Genomic DNA, 17,588 nt, shown 5'->3' on the forward strand with positions numbered 1-17,588 from the left:
CCACCAGCACAGGGCGACCAGGGAGAAATGTGTAGATGAGTGAAGGGAATCCCTGCGAGAACACAGACCACAGAAGGGACAAAGAGGCGCAGAGACAGGAGCACACTCACAGACACACACGGGACAGGAACAGTGACAGAGAGCACAGTAACAGACACACATGGCACAGGACAGGAGCACACTGAGTAACAGACACACACGGGACAGGACAGGGAGCACAGTGAGTAACAGACACACACGGGACAGGCCAGGAGCACACTGAGTAACAGACACACACGGGACAGGACAGGGAGCACAGTGAGTAACAGACACACATGGCACAGGACAGGAGCACACTGAGTAACAGACACACATGGTACAGGACAGGGAGCACAGTGAGAAACAGACACACACGGTACAGGACAGGAGCACACTGAGTAACAGACACACACGGGACAGGACAGGGAGAACACTGAGTAACAGACACACACGGGACAGGACAGGGAGCACAGTGAGTAACAGACACACACGGGACAGGACAGGGAGCACAGTGAGTAACAGACACACACGGGACAGGACAGGGAGCACACTGAGTAACAGACACACACGGGACAGGACAGGGAGCACACTGAGTAACAGACACACACGGGACAGGACAGGGAGCACAGTGAGTAACAGACACACACGGGACAGGACAGGGAGCACAGTGAGAAACAGACACACATGGTACAGGACAGGAGCACACTGAGTAACAGACACACACGGGACAGGACAGGATCACACTGAGTAACAGACACACACGGGACAGGACAGGGAGCACAGTGAAAACAGACACACACGGGACAGGACAGGGAGCACACAGAGTAACAGACACACACGGGACAGGACAGGGAGCACAGTGAGTAACAGACACACACGGTACAGGACAGGGAGCACACTGAGTAACAGACACACACGATACAGGACAGGAGCACACTGAGTAACAGAAACACACGGGACAGGACAGGAGCACACTGAGTAACAGACACACACCGGACAGGACAGAAGCACACTGAGTAACAGACACACACGGGACAGGACAGGGAGCACAGTGAGTAACAGACACACACGGTACAGGACAGGAGCACACTGAGTAACAGACACACGGTACAGGACAGGGAGCACACTGAGTAACAGACACACACGGGACAGGACAGGAAGCACACTGAGTAACAGACACACACGGGACAGGACAGGAGCACACTGAGTAACAGACACACACGGGACAGGACAGGGAGCACAGTGAGTAACAGACACACACGGTACAGGACAGGAGCACACTGAGTAACAGACACACGGTACAGGACAGGGAGCACAGTCAGTAACAGACACACACGGTACAGGACAGGAGCACACTGAGTAACAGACACACACGGTACAGGACAGGAGCACACTGAGTAACAGACACACACGGTACAGGACAGGAGCACACTGAGTAACAGACACACACGGGACAGGCCAGGAGCACACTGAGTAACAGACACACACGGGACAGGACAGGAGCACACTGAGTAACAGACACACACGGGACAGGACAGGAGCACACTGAGTAACAGACACACACGGGACAGGACAGGGAGCACACTGAGTAACAGACACACACATACAGGACAGGAGCACACTGAGTAACAGACACACACGGGACAGGACAGGGAGCACAGTGAGTAACAGACACACGGTATAGTACAGAACAGGGAGCACAGTCAGTAACAGACACACACGGTACAGGACAGGAGCACACTGAGTAACAGACACACACGGTACAGGACAGGAGCACACTGAGTAACAGACACACACGGGACAGGACAGGGAGCACAGTGAGTAACAGACACACACGGTACAGGACAGGAAGCACACTGAGTAACAGACACACACGGGACAGGACAGGAGCACACTGAGTAACAGACACACACGGGACAGGACAGGAGCACACTGAGTAACAGACACACACGGGACAGGACAGGAGCACACTGAGTAACAGACACACACGGGACAGGACAGGGAGCACAGTGAGTAACAGACACACACGGTATAGTACAGGGACAGGGAGCACAGTGAGTAACAGACACACATGGGACAGGACAGGGAGCACAGTGAGTAACAGACACACATGGTACAGGAGAGGAGCACACTGAGTAACAGACACACACGGGACAGGACAGGAGCACACTGAGTAACAGACACACACGGTACAGGACAGGGAGCACAGTGAGTAATAGACACGGTACAGGACAGGAGCACATTGAGTAACAGACACACACGGGACAGGACAGGGACAGGGAGCACAGTGAGTAACAGATACACACAGTACAGGACAGGGAGCACAGTGAGTAACAGACACACACAGGACAGGACAGGGAGCACAGTGAGTAACAGACACACACAGGACAGGGACAGGGAGCACACTGAGTAATAGACACACACGGTATAGTACAGGGACAGGGAGCACACTGAGTAACAGATACACACGGTACAGGACAGGGAGCACAGTGAGTAATAGACACACACGATACAGGACAGGGAGCACACTGAGTAACAGACACACACGGTATAGTACGGGGACAGGGAGCACACTGAGTAACAGATACACACGGTACAGGACAGGGAGCACACTGAGTAACAGACACACACGGTACAGGACAGGGCGCACAGTGAGTAACAGACACACATGGTATAGTACAGGGACAGGGAGCACACTGAGTAACAGATACACACGGTACAGGACAGGGCGCACAGTGAGTAACAGACACACATAGTATAGGACAGCGACAGGGAGCACAGTGAGTAACAGACACACACAGGACAGGACAGGAGGAGGGCAGGGATATTACACTAAAAAGGCACAACTGGGACAGCGAAAGGAAGTCCAAACCCCTCCACAGCCATAGTGAGCTCAGGGAAAACAAAACGACTTAGCAAGCAATTTCTCTGCCGTGGGAAAGATTCCACGCAAGGTTGTACACGGCTGCTGGTGAGGCCCTAACAGTCCCCAGTCACTGGCTCCGTGGCCCTGCAGCTTCCTGAGCTGATGGGGACAAGTAGTTAAGTTGGAGACGCTGCACTTGAATGTCAGTGAGCAGTTAGCTCTCTCCAAACTACAGGTTCTGGACGCAGTACGTGCACGTCCAACACTCGAGGCCTTCACTCCCGCTGTCTGCTCGGAGCTGTCTATGGAAGACGTGGCGTGCGCGGCTGCTCTGCCACGTCACCCTGTGGTTTGGTTATTTGAATGCATGGCAAGGAAACTGTCAGGACTCACTCCTCCCCTGCAGAGACACTGGGGACGCTGGACACTCTGACTGCGACCTCAAGTCCAAAGGGACTCAAAGTAGCTGTAGGACAAGCAACTGAGGGGAGAAGGCCGGAGTCACAGCAGATGTGATGGTGCCTCAGCTCCACGTGCTCATCCCCTCAACTCCACAAACAACTCCACAAATCAGAAAATGAGACCGGAGAACACTCTAAAGTCCAGGGTGCTACTACGTCTAAGCCACACCCAGCCAGGCTGGATCTGGACAGAAATTCACTCCTAAGTCAGCATCCACCTAGCGAGCCAGGGCCCAAGCGGGAAGTACCTCCTGCTTCCACCTCCCCCGCTGTGGGCGCCGCCGGGGCCACTGCCTGATGCCTCTTCATGTGCTTCTTGCAGTGGACGGTGGTCCGGAAGCCCTCCTCGCAGAAGGGACACTTGTAGGCCTTCATGCTCATGTGTGTCGCCATGTGCCGCGTGAGGCTGCCGTTGGTGGTGAACGAGGTGTTGCAGAGACTACAGCTGAACGCCTTGACCCCTGGGCAGCACAGCAGGACAGAGACGGCAGAGAGAAACCACATCTGTTAGCTGACGGCTGTCGGCAGTGAGAAGTGAGCCCAGACACCACTAATGAGCCACCGCGGTGCAGACACTGCGTGTGCTGGGGTTCCCAGTTTTCAGGAATGGGCTGCTCTAAGAACTTGGCCAGTGCAAGCTGCAGCCGCCCAGAAGTGTGTCCTCAGACAACTCAGGGCTTCTTTGTCCTCTTCCACTTCTACCCCATCCAAGGAGAGACTGTGCAAACCCATTCTCTCCTCAGACCCACGGCCAGTGACCCAGCCGAGGCCCTACAAGTAGTCTACACAGCTTCTACACAGCTCCCACACGGCTCCCACCAGGAGAATCTACACAGCTTCCACACGGCTCCCACCAGGAGAAGTCTACACAGCTCCCACACGGCTACCACCAAGAGAAGTCTACACAGCTCCCACACGGCTCCCACATGGCTCCCACCAGGAGTAGTCTACACAGCTCCCACACGGCTCCCACATGGCTCCCACCAGGAGAAGTCTACACAGCTCCCACCTGGCTCCCACCGGAAGTAGTCTATACAGCTCCAACATGATTCCCCTCTCCCATCAGCTGAGGCCCCAGCAGTGTACACAGCGATCTGCCTCAGCAGCTGGGGGCCCACTGCCAGGACAGTTCAGCCTGGCCCTGGTGAGGGCACAGGCCCCTCTCTGCCTCCTCAGCAGGGCCTGCTGCCCTCCATAAACCTTCCCAAAACCCGCTGACACCCAGTGCCAGCCACTTGCCACAGACCCGCCCACAAAACTTCGTCCCTCCAGTCTGGGTGAGTGTTTCTGAGCAGGGCTCCTTCATAGTCGTGTAAGCCCTTAGAACAACTTGTTGATGTTAAATATCTATTATTAATATGCTAAGTAAGTATGTTGGCTGTGTTAAGTAAATAAAAGCAGTATGTTTAACAACATAGTGATCCCAAACCACCTATCTGAAAGGCTGAGTAGTCAGAACATATTAAAAAAAATTCGTACAACTCAATGATAATAAAACAATTGTTCTAATTTGAAAATGAGCACAGAGTTAGAACATCATCAGCCACTGGAGTATGCATATCTAAACCCCAGTGAGGCCACTCCACACCCACGAGGAGGGTCACAGCAGAACAGACAGATAAGAACAAGCACTGGTGAGGGTGGGGAGAAATCAGAACCCACACTGCCCGCTGACGGGCCTGCACAACGATGCAGTGGCTCGGGAAAACCACCTGCTAGGCTCAACAGTCCAGACGGTGTTATCACACGACCTGGTAGTTCCATCCCTAGGTAGAGAAATGAAGAGAAGCGACACAGAAACTCCTCCCCAAATGTTCACAGCAGGATGACTCATAATACTCAAAGAATGGAAATGACCTAGCCGTCCACCGAGTGCTGGGTGGCCATGTGGTGGGCCAGAGCCTGGCCACCATGGGGAAGCGAGGACCGACGCACGGCACAGGCCGCACAGGCGGCCTTGCACACCCTCTGCTCAGTGGGGACCACGTGCTCTTGCACACCCTCTGCTCGGTGGGGACCACGTGCTGCTTCAGGCTGTTCACATGCAAGTCCATGAAGCTGGAGTAGACCCAGGGTCACCCAGCACCAGGTATGGGGCGGGTGACAAAAATGTTCTAAAATTAGACAGTAGGGAGGCTGCAAAACCGAACGTGCTAAAATCACAGAGCTGTACATTCAAAGTGGGTGAACTGATTGCTATGTACTCAAACAACAACGGGCTGGCGCTGTGGCACAGCAGGGTAAGCCAGCATCTGGGACACCTACATCCTCTATCAGACCATCAGCTCAAGCCCCGCCTCCTGCTAATATGCAGGAGAAGCAGTGGATGATGGCCCAAGTGCTTGAGCTGCTGCCTCCCACATGGGAGGCCCAGAGTTCCTGGCTCCTGGCTTCAGCCTGGCTCAGCCCTGGCTGTTGTGGGCATTTGGGGAATGAACCTACAGACAGACGACCTCTCTCTCTCTCTCTCTCCCCCTCTCTCTCCATCACTCTGCCTGTTAAATAACTAAGTCCTTTAAATGAAAACAGCAACAAAGGATACTCTCCACATGAGAGGTAGACAAGGACCTGTGTGTGTCTTCTCGTGCGACTTGAGGACTCCGGAGGAGACGAAGCCACGCCCACAGAGCTTGCACTTGTAGGGCTTCTCCCCCGTGTGTGACCTCACGTGCTGCTTCAAGTGGCTGGACTTCTTGAAGCCCTTGTTGCAGTAGTCACACCTGTAAGTCAAACACACAGCGCTCAGACACCATCACACCATCTTCCCTGACAGCCTTGCAACAGGCGGGCACCCTTACACGAGCCAAGCCGGCTCTCCGACTCTAAACCTGACAACACACACAGAGTGAGCCATAATAAAATGCCCGACCAAACTCTGCTAAGTGTCCGGGGTCTGACATGTATCTTGCTTCCAAATGAGTGAGTCCTGGAACAATGCCTGCAGACAGCAGTCCAGCTCCAGAGAAACCGACTCGTCCGGCCCTGCCTTCTTCAGTGAGTGCACGTCGATCCCCAGCCAACTCTGCTGTACGAAACAGTGCACCAGACTGCGCTGCGCACTGTGAAGACTGTATCAAGCCGCAGGACTATTTTCCCTCAGTTGGTACCCAACACACAACATTATTCCAGATTAAAACCACCCTGCATTGCAAGGTTGAGAGTGAACTCCACTGGCACGGCTCTGCTCCCCCGTGCCCCAGCTGTAGCCTCAAGGAGGCAGTTAGGGACACTGCACTAAAGGCTGCACACATGCGAAGGTGTGTGAAGTTTCACTCCCACCAACAAATGGGGTCTGGTGGGGCCGGACCTGTGGCGTAGTGGGTGAAGCCGCCACCTGCAGCGCCGGCATCCCATATGGGCACCGGTTCCAGTCCTGGCTGCTCCATTCTGATTCAGCTCTCTGCTGTGGCCTGGGAATGCAGTGGAAAATGGTCCACATGTGTGGGAGACCCGGAAAGAAGCTCCTGGCTCCTGCTTTGTATCGGCACAGCTCCAGCCATTACAGCCATCTAGGGAGTGAACCAGTGGTTGGAAGACCTCTCTCTCTCTGCCTCTGCCCCTCTTTAACTCTGCCTTTCAAATAAATAAATGTCTTTAAAAAAACATGGGGTCTGGCAAGGCCATCTATTAAAAACAGAAAGCATGGCCGGCAACGTGGCTCAATAGGCTAATCCTCCACCTGCGGCACTGGCACCCCGGGTTCTAGACCCGGTCGGGGTGCCACATTCTGTCCCGGTTGCTCCTCTTCCAGTCCAGCTCTCTGCTGTGGCCCGGGAGAGCAGTGGAGGATGGCCCAAGCACTTGGGCCCTGCACCCGCATGGGAGACCAGGAAGAAGCACCTGGCTCCTGGCTTCGGATCAGCGCGGTGCGCCAGCCGCAGCGTGCCAGCTGCAGTGGCCATTGGTGGGTGAACCAACAGAAAAGGAAGACGTTTCTCCCTTACTGTCCATTCTGCCTGTAAAAAAAAAAAAAAAAAAAACAAAAAAAAAAAAAACAGAAAGCAAGCACTAGTCTCCATCTAATGATGGAAAGATAAACCGGATTGGAAGCAGGATGGGCTCTGTCTCCGTGTCCGTGGTGGAGAGACGCACTGATCGGCACGGTTTCTCTGTACCATGGGGCCAGCTGGAATCCGCTGAGGAAAGCTTCCTGGACGGGGAGAGCAAGCTCTGCAGAACAGTCTCATGTACTGCTCAGAGTCAACTACACTCTAGGCGCTCCTGGCTGTCCTGGGGAGAGCAGGTCCGACAAGCAGGCCCTCTCCCTCTGGTCTCACCCTCACCTGAAGGACCAAGCACCGCCCACACAAGATGGACCCTTCTGGGGCTGCTGTGGTGGTAGAGTGGGTAAAGCCATTGCCTGTGACGCTGGCAGCCCACATGGCAGCCAGTTCAGTCCCAGAGGCCAAGTAACTCCTCTACTTCTGATCCAACCCCCCGCAGTGCACCTGGGAAAGGAGCAGAAGCTGGTCCAAGTGCTTGGGCCCCTGCCACCCACATGGGAGACCCAGATGGAGCTCCTGGCTTGGCCTGGCTCAGCCCTGGCTGCTGTGGCCATCTGAGGAGTGAACCAGCAGACGGAAGAGTACATGTTGTCCTCCCCCCCAACTCTTTCAAATAACCAATCTTTAAAAAAGTAACAACAAAGAAGACGGACCTTCTCTGCCTGTGCAAGGGCCCTGCCCTCTTCCCAGCCCGCACCTGCCTGCTTTGCCGACCACAGTCCTCCTGAAGTGCCCAACAGCTGCCTAAGTCCCAGAGGCCAGCGCACACGGCCTTGTCACTGAGGGCAGCAGCCACGAGGCAGCCGTGTGCAGGGTTCCAGCGACTTCCCACAGCTCGCGGAGCACATTCCCCAGATGAGGTCAGGCAGAGAACGGGAAACAAGCCGAACGCCAGGGGTGCAGGTGACTCCAGCACACTCCATGGGGCAGGGAGCGTTACAGCTTCCACAATTCTTCATGTCCTGGAGAAGGGCCTGTGATCTCCTGGCACACAGGTGCACACCAGCATTTCCCTCCGCGTTCCCTCCCAGCTCTTAGCTAGCACACCTCAGGCCGGCACAGGCTCTTCCCTGCCTCGCCCGCCTCTAAGTGGCATGGCCAGGCTGGGGGCTTCGCGCCACGCCTCTTCTTGTGGACATGCACCCCTCCGCCTGAAATGCTGGTCTCTGCTCTGACAACTCTCAAACCTGTACTTCCAGTCCGGACCGCCCCCTCAATTCCCGCCATCCTCAGATGTCAGCCTGGGGACCTGAATCCTGTTCAACACTCATCTCCCCTTCCTAGGTGACAGCCACCTCTTCCGTGCAGACATCTGGCTCAAAATCCTGGCAGATCCTTGAGCCTCCTCTTTCTCTCGCTTCTCGGCTGTCACAGGTCCCGTAGGTTCTATCTCCTAAATGCATCCAGAACAGCCGTGACTCTGACTAGCTAACACGTGGCACTTAGCAGGTACAGCTCTTCCTCTCTCTTCCTCCAGTGCCCAGGGAACATTTCATCTACACGCAGTCTACTTACTCACTGAGCTATTCTCTCTTTCCACTGGGATCTAAGCTCCATGAGTGCTGAGTTCTGCTGACTATTACAGCCCATAGTGCTTGGCACATTACAGGTCCTTAATAAACACTTGATGGATGCATGGACGATTCAGTGGGTGGACACATGAGTGGACAGACTGCTGGGTGGGTGGGTGATGCGTGAGTAATGTCATGAGCAGATGTCATGGAGGAGTCATGAGAAAACCTTAGATTAGTGGTACTTTAGAACCATAATGCAAATTCTCAAAGCAGACATGAGCACACAGTCCACGTGGAGCGACCGAGTGAACAGAATAACAGGAGTGCTGCAGAGGTGCCAAAGCCCACCTGCGCAGCCCCAGGACCCATGCGCTCTGCAAAGTAAGAACCACTGCCCTGGTGCATTTCTGGATTCACGATTCATAAACATCTCAGGACAGTATACTTCTGAAGATGAAGAAGCTGACAGACAGGTTTGGGACAAAGGAGTTACTTGGCCTTTCGAAAATTACATGGTATCAATATTAGCAGGCTCATTCCTCCAGAAATCCCGTCTAAGACCATTCGTTTGCTGCAAGGTGGCTCACCAGTGTGCAAGGGTGACTATACAGTCATGAAACACAGCTTTTCTTAAATGGCTCTGGAAAAGCTGACTTCAAAAGAATTTTAAGGAAATTAAATTATTAAAATATTTTGAAGCTAAGGCTGTCTCTGCAGAAGATAATATTCACTGTAACTTTTGGAAACACATAGAGTTGTCTTTGATTTTTCAGCAACATGTTTGCCCTACTCGCTGTGAGCACAAGCCACAGTGTGAGCCAGTCAAGAACTCACCAGGTCCTCCAAGCACCTGCTCCATACAGGGCAGGCTCCCGGGGGCAGCTGTCCTAGGCTCACCAGGCCCTCCAAGCACCTGCTTCATACGGGCAGGCTCCCGGGGGCAGCTGTCCTAGGCTCACCAGGCCCTCCAAGCACCTGCTCCACATGGGGGCAGGCTCCCGGGGGCAGCTGTCCTAGGCTCACCAGGCCCTCCAAGCACCTGCTCCATATGGGGGCAAGCTCCCTGGGGCAGCTGTCCTAGGCTCACCAGGCCCTCCAAGCACCTGCTTCATACGGGCAGGCTCCCGGGGGCAGCTGTCCTAGGCTCACCAGCGACCTCCAGGCACCTGCTCCATATGGGCGCAAGCTCCCTGGGGCAGCTGTCCTAGGCTCACCAGGCCCTCCAAGCACCTGCTCCATACAGGGCAGGCTCCCGGGGGCAGCTGTCCTAGGCTCACCAGGTCCTCCAAGTACCTGCTCCACATGGGGGCAGGCTCCCGGGGGCAGCTGTCCTAGGCTCACCAGGTCCTCCAAGCACCTGCTCCATACAGGGCAGGCTCCTGGGGGCAGCTGTCCTAGGCTCACCAGGCCCTCCAAGCACCTGCTCCATATGGGGGCAGGCTCCCGGGGGCAGCTGTCCTAGGCTCACCAGGCCCTCCAAGCACCTGCTTCATACGGGCAGGCTCCCGGGGGCAGCTGTCCTAGGCTCACCAGCGACCTCCAGGCACCTGCTCCATATGGGGGCAAGCTCCCTGGGGCAGCTGTCCTAGGCTCACCAGGTCCTCCAAGCACCTGCTCCATACAGGGCAGGCTCCCTGGGGCAGCTGTCCTAGGCTCACCAGGTCCTCTAAGCACCTGCTCCATATGGGGGCAGGCTCCCGGGGGCAGCTGTCCTAGGCTCACCAGGTCCTCCAAGCACCTGCTCCATACAGGGCAGGCTCCCTGGGACAGCTGTCCTAGGCTCACCAGGTCCTCTAAGCACCTGCTCCATATGGGGGCAGGCTCCCGGGGGCAGCTGTCCTAGGCTCACCAGGTCCTCCAAGCACCTGCTCATATGGGGGCAGGCTCCCGGGGGCAGCTCTCCTAGGCTCACCAGGTCCTCCAAGCACCTGCTCCATATGGGGGCAGGCTCCCTGGGACAGCTGTCCTAGGGGTCACCTGCTTCCTGGCACACAGGTCCTCACATGCCAGGGACTCCAAAAAGTTTGTGAAAATGGAATTTAAAATGAAGTTTATTTTATTGTAAGAATTTTGAGATCCATGCATAGTTTTTTCACAATGTTCATTTCCATGAACTTTTTGAAGACCACTCATTGGCCAGAAAGGGGCCAGGTGAAGGGCAACGATGGCTTAACACGGCAAGGCAGCTTCCAGAGAGCACACCAGTGCCGGGCTGAAGACGCCCTGGCCCTGGGGCTTGTGAGTGGTGCGAAAACCAGCACGGTCAGCTCCTGTCTCAGATCTTTCTTTCTAAAATGAGGATGACAATGGACCTAACTCAGAGAGTCTCACGATGACTACATTGCAACGCCCTTGTCAAGAGGTACCCGGCATGGGCAGGGGCTACCTGTATGAGCGCCGGCTCTGATCCTCGCCATCCTCCAGAAACGCGGGCCGCTGCGTCCGCAGGTCCAGCTGCTCCTGGGGAGACTCCGGAATCAAGCGTGTTGTCTGAAACGGAACGGGGTATCAAGCAAACGATTCTGAGTGTCTGGGAGTAAACAACGATGATGTGGGACAAGGACGAGGAGGGAACCCAACAGGCCACTGCGGTCATCTGAACCAACCCAAGAACCGCAAGCAAGTTACGTCACCGACAATACTTTAAAGTCAAGGCCTGCTTATTGTCTATTAATGTCCTTCAACACAAACTTTCATCTACCATGAAACAGACTCTGAAACTTTAAAAAATTTATTTATTTATTTGAAAGTCAGAGTTACACAGAGAGAGGAGAGGCACAGAGAGAGAGAGGTCTTCTATCTGTTGGTTCACTCCCCAATTGGCCGCAAAGGCCAGAGCTGTGCCCATCCAAAGCCAGGAGCCAGGAGCTTCCTTCAGGTCTCCCAAGCGGGTGCAGGGGCCCACCTTCTACTGCTTTCCCAGGCCACAGCAGAGAGCTGGATCAGAAGTGGAGCAGCCAGGTCTCAAACTAGCGCCCATATGGGATGCCGGTGCTTCAGGCCAAGGTGTCAACCCACTGCGCCACAGGGCCGGCCCTTCTGAAACATCTTAATGAAAAAACACTCTTCCATCAGCTTGACCCTCACTGACGGAGAATACAAATCTCCCTTTCTGAGAAGGCTGTCTTCTCTCTCGTCAGAAACAGAACAAGGCCTGTAGCCAGTCTCGTGACCCCGCCTTCCTGACACGGCCAGGTCGGCGCTTTCCAGTCGCTCCACAAACACCGTGTCACACACAGGGCACAGGGGAAGCCAACCTTCAGGGCAAGGGACAGTGACAGACACAGTGCCAACCGTGGGGCACCGCTGTAAGATGCTGCAAGCAAGGGCCTGTGTCCACTCTGCCTGCCTTCAGGGCCCAGCTCTGCAACACCTGAGCTGGGCCTGCATAGTGCTGAGCAAAAGGTAAGCTAGTGTTAGCGTGCTCTCGACCACCCAGGCAGCATCTGCTGTCAGTCACAGAGCTTCGAGCTATGAAAGAACCCTCGGAACTGCCCACTGGAGGAGACAGCCCTGCACCAGGGTAAAACTACAATGGTGGAATTTAAAGAAAGAACGATCAGGGCCCACGTGTGGCATCGTGGGTGAGGCTGCTGCAGCCTGCAGTGCTAGCATCCCACGTGGGCACTGTCTCACGTGGTTCACATCCCAGCTGTTCCACTTCTGATCCAGCTCCCTGCTATGGCCTGGGAAAGCAGTGGAAGATGGCCCAAATGCATGGGCCCCTGCACTCACGTGGGAGACCCGCCTGAAGCTCCTGGCTTCAGGCTGGCCCATCCCAGGTCATTGTGGCCATCTGGGAGGTGAACGAGCAAAAGAGGCTCTCGCTCGCTTGCTCGCTTTCTCTTTCTCTGTCTTCCCCCTCTCTCTGTAACTCTGACTTTCAAAATAAATAAATAAATAAATAAATAAATCTTTTAAAAAAGAGAAAGATCACAATTCATTGGTCAATCATTTGTAGCAGCACTAAAAAATTTCCAGATACAAAAATCCAATGTTTCCAACTTGAATAAGAGATAAAATTTTTAAGAGATAAAAATTTTAAATTATGCATTTTGGGGCCGGTGCTGTGGCACAGCAAGTTAAGCTGCTGCCTGCAACACTTACATCCCACGTGGGCACCGGTTCAAGTTCCTACTGCTGCACTTCCCATCCAGCTCCCTGCTAATGCACCTGGGAAAGCAGTCGAAGACGGCCCAAGTGCCTGAGCCCCTGCAGCCATGTGGGGGACCTGGAAGAAGCTCCTGGCTCCTGGCTTCGGTCTGGCCCAGCTCTGGCAATTGAGGCCATCTGGGGAGTGAACCAGCAGACGGAAGATCTCTCTTTCTGTGTCTCTGCCTCTCTGTAATTCTTTCAAAAGTAAAATCAATAAATCTTTTTAAAAAATGCATTTAAGCTTTTAATGTATCATCATTCATAATATTTTCCTTCTGCCATATTTAGAACTCTACAAACAAAAACGTTTAGGTTTAGTGCCCAAGGCAACATAATACCTTTCAGTTGATGTTACATTATACTCTACTCACTCCCTTCCTGGCTTTTAACCAAAAAGGCAAATTCACATCATGGTATTGGAAACCTTGAGTAAAATTAAAATATTTTGAGGAAAACGGAAGGCTCCACTTGCTAAACACTGTGATTTTTGCGTGAAGGCCGCATGCTCTCCCGAGACGTGCGTACACCTCAGCTATGACAGTGAAGACCAGCACGGCAGTGCTGACCGCTGCCCGGGTGTGGGCCCTCCGTCACTCACCACGCTGACCGCCTCGGCACCAGGGACCTGCAGTACGTTCTGCTGATGGAAGCTTGTGGACAGGGCTTGAGACTCCAGCGTACTGGAGTCCTGCAGCTGCTGGACGGCTGGGAACTGAGGCTGCTGACTGTACGTATCTGCCACTGTGAAACCTGCAACGAGTCAGACAAGCTCTCAGAAGCGTTAAAGTCACACAGAAAAGCCTCTAAAAAACTAGAAAAAATACCTAAAGGGTCATCTCTGCTTTCTGAATTGGTGTCAAGATCAGTGCAGCCAGTGTCTGGCCATAGCCAGGACGGAGTGCCGTGTGCCAGGACCCCCTCCCCGCCACCTTCCCCCGACTGCTGGACCTCAGCCCCTGCTCTTGGCTAGAAACTAAGGTAGACGTGGACACGCAGGCTGCTTCCTGACGCCACACACAACACATGCAGAAAGCACTGGGCTCGTTACGTGAAACCCGGCAGGCGCTGCTTACACACAGCTCACTCAAAACCCACTACTGACCTTGTGACAGCCCTGCTGGCTCGAAGGACTGCGCAGGCGGGGTCTGCTCCTCAAACTGGTCCATGTGCCCTCGGAGAGGGTCCTGGGGGGCCGCAAACCCATCTAAGGACGAGCGTGCAAAGGAAAGGAGACCACACACTTGGCAGCTACTTCCCATCTGCCACTCTGCCCCAGGCTCACTCCAGGATGTTTGTAAAAACCAGCCTCGCAGTGGGGGTGCGGCACAGTGGTCACGCTGCCGCTGGGGGTGCCTGCCCGGATCTCACATCACAGTGCCTGACGGAGTCCTGGCTGCTCTGCTTCCAATCTCGGTTCCTGTTAGTGTGCTCCCGGGAGGCAGCGGTGATGGCTCAAGTACTTGGGTCCCTGCCGCTTGCTTAGGAAACACAGATGGAGTTCTGGGTTCTTGGCTCAGCCTGGCCCATCACTGCCTGGGGCAGGTATGTGGGGAGTGAACCAGCAGATAGAAGATCTCTGTCTCTCTGTGCGCCTGCCTTTGCAATATAACATAAAGAAACATAACAATTCCTTACACAGCGCTCTAAGGGCAGGTGTGTGGCGCGGCAGTTAGGAGGTCACTCAGGACGCCCCATCCCGTGCTGGGTGCTTGCATCACAGTCCCAGCTCCACTCTCGAGTCCAGCACTCCGCGAATGCACACCCGGAGCTGCAGTGCTGATGGCTCAAGGGCTTGGGAGCTGGAGGCATCCACGGAAAACCTGGACTGAGGGCCCAGCCCTGCCTGTTGTGGGCACACGTCTCTGTCTCTCTCTGCCTTTCCAATAAAACACACATGCATACGTATTCAAATTTTAAACAGTTTATCTTGGAAAAAAATAGGAAGCATAAATACACTGCTAAAAATTTGGTTATGGCATTATCTTCATAAAGTTGTTCCAGTTTTTCCTAAAACTTAGATATTGTGGGCCGGCACCGCGGCTCAGTAGGCTAATCCTCCGTCTTGCAGCACCAGCACACCGGTTCTAGTCCCAGTTGGGGCACCGGATTCTGGATTCTGTCCCGGTTGCCCCTCTTCCAGGCCAGCTCTCTGCTGTGGCCAGGGAGTGCAGTGGAGGATGGCCCAAGTACTTGGGCCCTGCACCCCATGGGAGACCAGGAGAAGCTCCTGGCTCCCAGATTCGGATCAGCGCGGTGCAGTGCGCTGGCCGCGGTGGCCATTGGAGGGTGAACCAACAGCAAAGGAAGACCTTTCTCTCTGTCTCTCTCTCTCTCGCTGTCCACTCTGCCTGTCAAAAATAAATAAATAAAAATAAAATAAAATTTAAAAATTTAAAAAAACTTAGATGTTGTTCTATAAGGTAATATTCTAAACTGTCAGAATGTTCAATGCCATTTAAAGGCTGTTAGGGTACGTGCAGGCCCAAGTGTCACTGGGGATGAGGAATATGACTTTGCCCACAGACTAAGTCAATGTGGGGACGCCACGCCCAAAAAGTGAAAGGACCCGGGCCAGCATGCTGTCACCAGGGCTGCCTGAGAAGACACCTGCGCCAGGACACAGGTCAGCGTGGCCACCAGGCACACCACCTGTGATGGCACCGGCCCTCTGTGAAGTGCTGTCCATCCTGGCAAAAGCTCCCTGACTGCTCCATCTGTGGGTGGACAGCGGGGCACCACAGCAGAGTACCAATGACCGCATAAAGGCACGCCTGAGAGGAAGGACACCGTCCATGTGTTAAGGGACACAATGTCACACAGAAGCAGGCCTATTAAGACTGCGTTTCCGTAATTCTGGAGGCATGCCAAACCATGCACGTGGGTACACGTGGGCCTGCATACCTGCACCAAAATACTGGGAAGAACCCACACCAAAACACGGACAGTCCTAGGATTTCAAATACTTTTTTTGCTACCAAGTAATCAGATGTTCAAAAAAACAAAAAACTTGCCCTCAGAAACCTAGTACGGTGGAGAGTGGAAGTCTGATTAAGAGGACATGGGCAACGGTGGACACGGCAGCAGCGTCCGTGCACACGCGCACATGCAGGACACACTGTGATTTAAGGGGCAGGCACGGGGGCGGCAAGTTAGGCTGCCGGTTCGGACACCTGTATCTCATAGCGGAGCACCTGGGTTCAGCACTCCGCTCTGCTCCTGAGTCCAGCTTCCTACTAATACAGGGCCCGGCACGCAGCGGTGAGGCCACCCACGTGGGAGACGCAGATTCACTCTCTGGCTCCCAGCTTCAGCACCAACTAGAGGGCCACCGTGGGCAGCTGAGGAGTGAACCAGCAGATGGCCGCTCTCTTCTCCGTGTGTCTCCCTCCACCTCTCAGATACATAAATGACTTTTTAAGAAGTCAGAGATGGGAGAGCAAAGCACTGCACTGGGTGAAGGGCTACAGCACCCCACGAGGGTCGTCCTGACCTCAGCCCTCCTGGAACATTTACCTTCGTCTGCGTCCAAAGGCTGATCGGTCAGCGGCTGACCCAGTGCCGTGTCCTCTGCAGCCACGACGTGCTGTGGCCCCAGGTCCAGCATGGTTTCAGGGTCTGCAGCAACCGCCTCGGCCGTCTGCTGCAGCTCGGCGCTCTCGAGCTGCACCTGCAGGGGGGCGGACACGCGCATGCTCTGCTGGTCCACGGTGCTGTCGTCGAGGGAGGCGGCCTGCTGGTGCTGCTGCAGCTGCTGGGCGAGCTCGTACCTTCGAGAGGCCAAGGACGTGTGCAATCAGGTGCCGGCACCGCTGCCAACCACCTGCTCGTCACGCCTTTCATTTTAAAGTCGTGACGACGATGCAGCTAAAAATTACGTCACTCTGAGCAATTCAGAGGAGAAACCACGGCATCTCACGCGCAAGTGCCGTCTCAGGCTGCAGGCCACGGCACGCGGGGAGGCAGGACAGCACACCCCTGTGCTTTCACGAGTCTCAGGACAAGAAAGGATGCCACCGCCTGAGAGTGCAACGCCCCAGCTCCAATCCCACGGGGGGCCCAGGGCTCAAAGAACCACACCAGGGGAGCCGGTACAAAACACACCCAGCACATATGCATCAAGGCCAACAGTCTCTTTTCCAAAGAGAAAAAAGAGAATTGAGTTTTGTAAATGAATCTAAAAAACTTTAAAAAAAAAAAAAAAAAAAAAACCCACCTCACACACAGACCTGCTCAGCAGGCTGGCTCGGGTGCCTGCACAGGTTAAGGCAAGGTGGCGTCTCCTCCTTCTTTCTCATTCCACACCCACACGATCCACCCGAGGTTCCTCTCGATCTGCCCACCCGAAGTCCACCCTTACTTCGTTCAAACACAATCTCCCCTCTTCGTTTCTGACATCTCAGAAGAGTCAAGGCTCCACTGCTTCTCTGCGGAATGGAGGCCTGCACTGTGACCACGACACAAAGCCAGGGGACACACCGCCCCGCAGCCAGGGCGCAGGTCTGCACAAGCACCTGGCCAGGCGGACACTTGAGTTCTGTCCACTCAACTTTTGCTTTCATGGATTTTACTA

General features: G+C 54.5%; 1 protein-coding gene across 20 annotated transcripts in view; it reads right to left on the reverse strand.

Moving 5' to 3' along the window:
- Positions 1-17,588, reverse strand: part of ZNF236 (zinc finger protein 236) — a 103,788-nt gene that overhangs the window by 34,411 nt on the left and 51,789 nt on the right. For 18 of the 20 annotated variants that reach the window (XR_011379153.1, XR_016213834.1, XM_051838587.3 and 15 more), the window contains 6 exons: positions 16,532-16,785; positions 14,121-14,222; positions 13,617-13,768; positions 11,250-11,353; positions 5,914-6,065; positions 3,594-3,806 (listed from right to left, as the gene is read on the reverse strand). Coding sequence is in view for 18 of the 20 variants with exons in the window: in XM_051838587.3 (XP_051694547.1) it covers positions 3,594-3,806; positions 5,914-6,065; positions 11,250-11,353; positions 13,617-13,768; positions 14,121-14,222; positions 16,532-16,785 (977 nt within the window). In the remaining 2 variants the exon portion in view is untranslated. The remainder of the gene's footprint in view (positions 1-3,593; positions 3,807-5,913; positions 6,066-11,249; positions 11,354-13,616; positions 13,769-14,120; positions 14,223-16,531; positions 16,786-17,588) is intronic. The other 2 variants (XM_089304961.1, XM_089304962.1) reach the window with 1 other exon arrangement.

This window comes from Oryctolagus cuniculus, chromosome 10 (genome assembly GCF_051225735.1).
Source record: "Oryctolagus cuniculus isolate XC-2025 breed Fujian yellow rabbit chromosome 10, ASM5122573v1, whole genome shotgun sequence".
Classification (NCBI taxonomy): domain Eukaryota; kingdom Metazoa; phylum Chordata; class Mammalia; order Lagomorpha; family Leporidae; genus Oryctolagus; species Oryctolagus cuniculus.